The 7,358-nt window shown below is 37.3% G+C and overlaps 1 protein-coding gene across 1 annotated transcript; it reads left to right on the top strand.

Moving 5' to 3' along the window:
• The first annotated feature begins 5,792 nt into the window (after positions 1–5,792).
• Positions 5,793–7,125, top strand: LOC149530504 (nod factor hydrolase protein 1-like). The gene is made up of 2 exons (XM_089809284.1): positions 5,793–6,776; positions 6,865–7,125. Exons 1-2 carry the CDS (start codon positions 5,795–5,797, stop codon positions 6,885–6,887), a joined length of 1,005 nt encoding a protein of 334 aa, XP_089665410.1. The 5' UTR covers positions 5,793–5,794; the 3' UTR covers positions 6,888–7,125.
• Positions 7,126–7,358: the final 233 nt, after the last annotated feature.

The raw sequence follows: 7,358 nt of genomic DNA, 5'->3' as shown, positions 1-7,358 counted from the left end.
ATATTTTTCACATGAGATCTTTTATTCTAAAAGACTACACAAAGTAAGAGTTAAAGTTTTAATAGTAGGAATAGTGTTATATCAAACATCTAGCAACAACTAAAGACCAGCAAACAGATAGGAATAAGAATTAGTACCAAAAAACTAAATGACTAATCTATGCAACTAAACACAAAAAAAGTCTAAAAACCAAGGGACAAACAAACTAAACCAACATTAAGCTAGCTCTAACACCATCTCCTTCTTCTTTTCCTTAGTCTTCTTAGCAGTCGCTTTGACATCCTCTTCAATTTGTTCATCAGACTTGGCCTTTAGTTTCTTAGTAGCAGATTTGGTTCTCTTCTTACTCGATGTCTCTTTCATGCCCTTAGCCTCATCCAAGTCCAAAACTGTAATGTTGTCCTCCTACATATCCACATTTCTAACAATTTTGTTCAAGTTTTCCACCGAGGCTTCCAACAACTTCTAGTAATTGTTGATTTGAATAGAGGTGTTTCTTCCCAAATTCTCAATTATGTCAGCTAGTCCTTGTATCTTTTCCTCCACATTATTGCTAGCATTACCAATCCCTGCCTCCCCATCAAACTTGTTCTCAATTTCCTCCATTTTTGCATTCAAGGCTCTATACATTAATGTTGAGTTTTAAAATGGAGTTGAAAGTCTATTTCTCCATTCTGAAAGTGCACATAGAGATTATTTTTGTCATTTGGAGCACTCCAAGTAGAGGCTAGATATCAATACCTTTCAAGTCTTCCTCCAATAATTTTGCATGGATCTCTTCAACACTCATAGTATTGGCTACAATGAACTGTCTTTCTCTATTTTCCTCAAACTCTTTAAGGGCTGCATTGAGAGGGGAATTCTTAGTCTTAATGTACACATCACATGAGTCACATTATCCTCAAAAAAAATAGCATGAGGCCTCTTTATCACAATCATCCTCTTCTTCCACTATCTCCACATTTTTAATTTCCTCCTCTTATTCACCAGTTTCTATATTTTTGCCTCCCCTCTCCTCCTTTTTTCTGGAAACTAGCCTTCACTTCCTCCAAATAAACAGAAATAGGAGAAGGAAAGATTCTAGGTAGCCTAAAATGTGTTTCCATCGACCCACCAGAGAAATCGCCCTCTACTTCCTCCTCCGTTTCTAGGCTTTTAGCATTATCATCACTGACTTCCTCAAAATTTGACTCCATTTCCTTATAGTTCGCACTCTTCTTAACTCTATTAGGCGAATCTCTTTTAACATCTCCCATCTTTACCATCAATCTCTTACCTTTACCTTTGCTACTAATTGGGGTTTTAAGGAACTTTTCTTTTCTATAGAAACATGTGATGGAAGAATTTCCTTCACATTGTCCATCATAAACTCAAAAATTAACTGCATCAACCCTTCATAAACAATGGGTTTATTGGGTTTCTCCTTATACTCTTTGATACTATGAGCAAGTGAACACAACATATAAAACAAGAAAAAAAACCCTAATCTTATGACAAAAATGATTAATAATGAAAAAATGATAATTATGAGCTCTATCATACCTCCCATCACAAGTCACATCACATACTAAATAACAATTTCAAGAATGAGTTTCCACAATTTTTTAATGGAAGAAGCAGACACAACCTTCCCTTCCCCCCCCCCCCCCCCCCTTCTATAACCCAAACCCCATCCTTATCCTTAATAAATTTACTAAATTCTATTTCCTCAACAATTTCTTTATTTTGGGAGAAATTCATGCATTTTCTATTAAGACCCATTATCATTACCATAATATTGATATCCAATTTGAGGCACTGCCCAACAAGAGTCATTATGCCCATGTCCCAACCATTGATTAAAACTTCAGTAATTTACAGCTTAGCGTCCTTCATTATGGTCATATAAGGCACCAGACTACCTGTATCCAACTTCTCCCACACTTCCAATTCCTTTTTCCAATGTTCATAGTTCCCCGACTCCCTCCTTTTCAAAGCTTTGTCCATGGTGAAACCTCTGCAACTTTCTTTAAGACTAGACAAACTCAAAATGGAACTTTCTATTAATACCAAAATAAAAGCTCTAAAGGGAAACCACCAATAAAACATGATAGAAATTCTATTTTTGATACTTAACCTTGATATAAGTACGGTCATTATTATACTTCATGTCTCAATACATAATTTTCATTACTAACAAGATTTTTAAAATCTCCAACTTTACAAAATGCCTTTTCATGATCAATCATGGCTTTGAGATTTTTGTAACCTAATAAATACTCATTACACATTATGGGTTTTCAGTTGACAACTACAATGTTGGCAAGAATGTAGGCCATGTTGTTTGCTTCCCTATACATGTGGCTTATGACAACTTTATCAAGAATATTAACAATAGGAAAATATTCTAACATTATATATTATGTATCGGCCACAAGGCTTCAACATTTTTTGTAAATAGTTTAGAATATTGAAGGAATCTCCTTTTTTGCAACTACAATTGACTGCTAGCCTAAAACCATGGAGAAGACCCATCGCTTCTACCAAGTGGTTGGATTGACAACCAATCAGAACTATTGTGGCTTTGACCATATTACCATGTTCATTACAAACAATTGCTCCATAACCAGCGACCCTGGGTTCCCCTTGGTGGCCCCATCAAAATTCAATTTGCTCCACCCTTTTGGTGGGAAATCCCATTTTCCATTATCTCTTTTATCTTTATTATTGTCTTTAGGGGTTTGAGAACTATCAACTAAGATCCCTATCTCAAAATCCAACTTGCTTTTGAAACTGCTGTGATAATTTTCCAAAACATTAAGTTGATTCTGGCACCCAGTAGAGTTTGAATTCAAGAGACATCCTTGAAGACTCTATTGTTTCTTTCTTCCTAAAGGTTCCATAAGACATGGGGGGCGAGAAAAAGCCATAAAACTTCTTCCATTGGAGGAACAAAACCACACCATATAGACCAAAGTTCAGTCACTATCCTAGGCAGGACCCACTGAAGATTCTAGCATTGGAAGAGACACATCCAAGTTTTCCAGGCATAGGGACACTGTAAGAAAATATGATCTCCAGACTCAAGGGCCCCTTCACAAAGAAAACACCTATTAGAAAAATACATACCTCTTTTCATCAAATTGTCAATCATAAGGATCTTGTTTAGAAGCATTGGCCATAGGAAGATATTAATTTTTGGAACAAGATGTTGGTTCCATGACTTAGCCCAAACTGGGGAAGGATAGATAGGATTTCATAGAGAGAATATCCTTGGAGCCATAGAGTAAGAACTACTAGCACTACATTCCCAAATAACCCTATTAAGCTCATTCCCTACTAGAACAAAAGAGTTGAGATAAGTCATTACAGAAGCAAAGATAGGACCAAGAATGGTGAGATCCACCCAATTTTCATACTTTTAATAGTCTATGACCTGAGATCTGAGCTAGAGAATACATCTATCCTTTAAGGGTTCAAACCTCATCAAAGCAAAAACTGGTTTTTTGAGAATCCACTTATATTTTAAAAAATTCATAGTAGTACCATTTTCCACTTTCCATCTAGCTTTGGACTTGAATAACCTCTTTACCTTGTTGGATGTCATTCCAAATACTAGACCCGTTAACCACATTTTAGTAGCTTAGAAAATCTAGATAATATTCAAATTGTTAATAAGGTACTTACTCTTCAGGATATAATTCCAATCTTTATTCTCTTAAAAAATGAGCCAGATTTACTTTGCCAATAGAGTAGGGTTAAATAATTTAATCGAGTGGATTTCCTACCCCTATTTACTTTACGATTGCAAATATTATCCTAGGAAACCAGTGCCAGTGTATTTCTTTCCTCAACACTAGATCAAACAAAATTCCTTTTGATTTATTCAATGTTATCGAAGAACTTACTAGAAATTTTAAACAAACTAAGAGCATAAACTGGCAGGTTTTGGAAAGTAGACTTGATAAGTTGAAGTTTTCCTGCTTGACTAAGTAGGGCAGCTTTCTAGACAACCAATTTATAATTGAACCTATCAACTAGCTTTGCCTAGAAGGCCTCTGAAGGTTTCAACCCTGAAGGAAGATCCAAATAGGACGTCAAAAACTCTCAATTATACACTCCATAATCCAATGAGCATTCTTGACCTCCTAAAAAAATGTATAATTAGCACAAACCTACACCTTTTTTAAAGAACGCTCCTTCCAAACTAAAAAATTCATATATCTAGGGCACATTGGTACTAGTTGTGAGAGTACACAACTTGATAATTTCTTAACCAAACAACTCAACACCCACTAAATTGTAATGGTTGACATTATGTATATACACTACTTTTTGAAAATAGACTTAAAATAAGTAGATCACAACTATTACACTACTTGTACCTTATCCATCACAACCCTTTAAATAATATTTTTAAGTTAAATGGTTCAAACTATTTCATATAGGTTAAACTTAATTTTTTCAACTTTCAAATTAAAGAATTCAAACTATTTCACAAAGGTTAAACCTTCAATTAAAATTTTGGTTCAATTAAGATCAAAGTTAGAGTAAGGCTTCAATACATAATTATGTTTTGATTTAATGAAAGTTGGTGTTAGAGTTGTATTTAGGATAGGGTTAGGGTTTAATCTTTATTAAGTTTAGGTTTAGAACAAGAGTAAGATAAATTAAAAGTTACAATCATATTTGTATAAAAGAAATTAATAGACATTTCAAGAAGGATTTGGCTTAGGGGAGGGGAGCCAGAAGGTGTGCAACCGAACTTTGAGGGTCCACTTGGATTGGCACTTGGACCTCCAAAACTTAATTTTTTATTTCCTTTGCCTAATTGGCAAATCCCAAACAAAAAGTTATTGTGCTAAGTCATCTTTAAGAGTGTGTGTCATGTCAACAAGTCAATTTAGGAAACATGTAAATAATGGTCCCTAAAAAAGTAAGACCCGTAGGTATGCACTTTATCATGTTTAAAGGTGCGTTGATGTGACACTACATGAGTGGTTTTTTTTTTTGAAAAAATTCCCCTTCTTTTTGGAAATATGCATTAATAGATCATTTTTAGTGGTATCACTATAGATCTAGTTTGTTCATGTAATAGAATAAATTGTTCACTTATTATAAAACATTTTGAACCCCACTCGACTATTACTATTAGCTCTTCTCCCTTGCTTTACTTTTTTTTTGAAATATAGATAATATTAGCTAAATTAATTTGGAAAAACACAAAAGAGAAAGATTGATAATGATACGAGACAAAAGGGACGGACACGATGTCGTTACCATCTTGCATCACTATTACATGTTAATAGTCGTCGTTGATGTAGAAAAGGAGCTTTCTTCGTCTCATAAAAGAAATGTTTGATATTACTAAAAAAAGAAAAAAAGAAAAAGACATTTAAATAATGGAACTATTCCAGACCTTGACCGAAGAAATCGGATTACTTTGGCTTCAAAATATGAGTATATCGAACTTACAGATGTAATCGCTAAGGCGCATCAAATCTTAGCGCGGACTTCAATTTTTATTGCCCAAGAAATGGTGAAGTTGGATGCATTCGGCAGACAAACATAAATGTTATTGAGGGCGGCGCTTCGAGAGATTCCACCAATACTGATTGGACTCGCTTGAAACTTGGTAGCAAAGTACAATTATATAGAGCCCTCCACATCTTATCATTCCCAGCAATTTGTTTGCCAACTCCATAATGAAGAGCTCGCAATACACGAGTATACTTCTTCTGGCACTATGTTTTCTCTTCTGCTCGGCAGAGGCAACACCAACAGGAGCTTGTGTTTCTTCAAATGTAAAGGCCGCATGCCGCCCGCCTCTATCAATGCAACGCTTTACTCCCACATCTTGTACGCATTTGCAGATATGAATGACCAAACATTCCAGCTGGAGGACCAAGAAATGATGGCCCAATTCACCACAACACTGCAGCAGAAAAACGCGTGCCTAAAGACGCTCATCTCCATCGGCGGCGGGGGCTCCAACTCCACCGCCTTCGCTCTCATGGCAAGCAATCCGATCCGCCGCGCGGTCTTCATAAAATCAGCCATCGCCCTCGCAATACGCCACAACTTCCACGGCCTCGACCTCGACTGGGAGTTTCCCAGCAATACTACGGAAATGGAGAATTTGGGGAAATTGTTCTCCGAGTGGAGAGAAGCCATAAATTTAGAGAGCAAATCGTCGGGCCGGCCTCCGCTTCTGTTGACCGCAGCCGTGTATTTTGCGCAGAGATTCTTCTTGTGGGGCGAGAATAGAAGTTACCCGGTGGCCTCCATCGCCGGAAACCTGGACTGGGTAAACGTGATGTGCTTCGACTTTCACGGCTCGTGGGACACATCTGCCACGGGAGCCCACGCAGCGCTTTATGACCGCACCTCCAACATTTCCTGCAGCTATGGGATTTCATCTTGGATCGAGTCGGGATTACCAACGGAGAAAGTTGTTATGGGGATGCCGCTTTACGGGAAAACCTGGGTGCTCAAGTCCGAGAACCAGACGGGCATAGGAGCTCCTGCTGTGGCGGCTGGTCCCAAGCAGAATCTCAGCGACGAGAGCGGTATTATGTTCTTCTCCGAGATCACAGACTTCATACGAGAAAACAATGTGACCGAGGTGTTCGATACGGAAAGCGTCTCAGCTTACTGCTATGCGGGTGACTTGTGGGTGGATTACGACAACCAGGAGTCCGTAGCTGCCAAGGTTAAATTCGCAAAGGAAAAGGGGCTGTTGGGACACTTCTTCTGGGCTATTAGCCAGGATAGTAACTGGATGCTGTCCACCACTGGTTAGTTCCATCTTTCTCTTTGTTCTAGTTTTCTATTTCGATGATTTTATTAGAATTGTTTGGTCCTGATGGGTTCTGGTGGATGCAGCGTCTCAGTCGTGGAACAAATGATATTTTGATTCGCAAATCGCTGTGAAGAATAAGTGTGAAAAGAAAAGTGATGATCATTCTACTCGATGTAATTTTACAGAGTGTAAATGTAACTCTGATTTGCACCCAAGAGATTGTGACACAGTTTCTCCCTGTTTTTCTCATTTAGGAAACAAAAGAAATCAGCGCCTGTAAAGTTAGGTGGTTTCTATCATTATCTTAGTTTCAAATAAAAAAACCTTGAGCTAATTTTCCATTATCTGAGCAAGAAGCTGAGTTTTGTATATTTTCTAGCAACTTGCTTTATACTGTATAGTCTTTTAAATTCCATTGTCTGAAGTAGTTTTTTTTAACATCTTGAATTTGCGTCCACTATTCAGCTTTTTCGTTTAAAAATGGAATAAATACTGTTCTTAGCATTCACAGAGTTCTATGTTCGTGTTGCAATGGCGATTGGGACCACAAAGGACTGCTATAAAATATAAACTGTCC

Source organism: Cupressus sempervirens, chromosome 11, assembly GCF_028749045.1.
Source record: "Cupressus sempervirens isolate cs-2001-9-10 chromosome 11, ASM2874904v1, whole genome shotgun sequence".
Lineage (NCBI taxonomy): Eukaryota > Viridiplantae > Streptophyta > Pinopsida > Cupressales > Cupressaceae > Cupressus > Cupressus sempervirens.
This window is presented reverse-complemented; position numbering and strand designations above follow the sequence as displayed.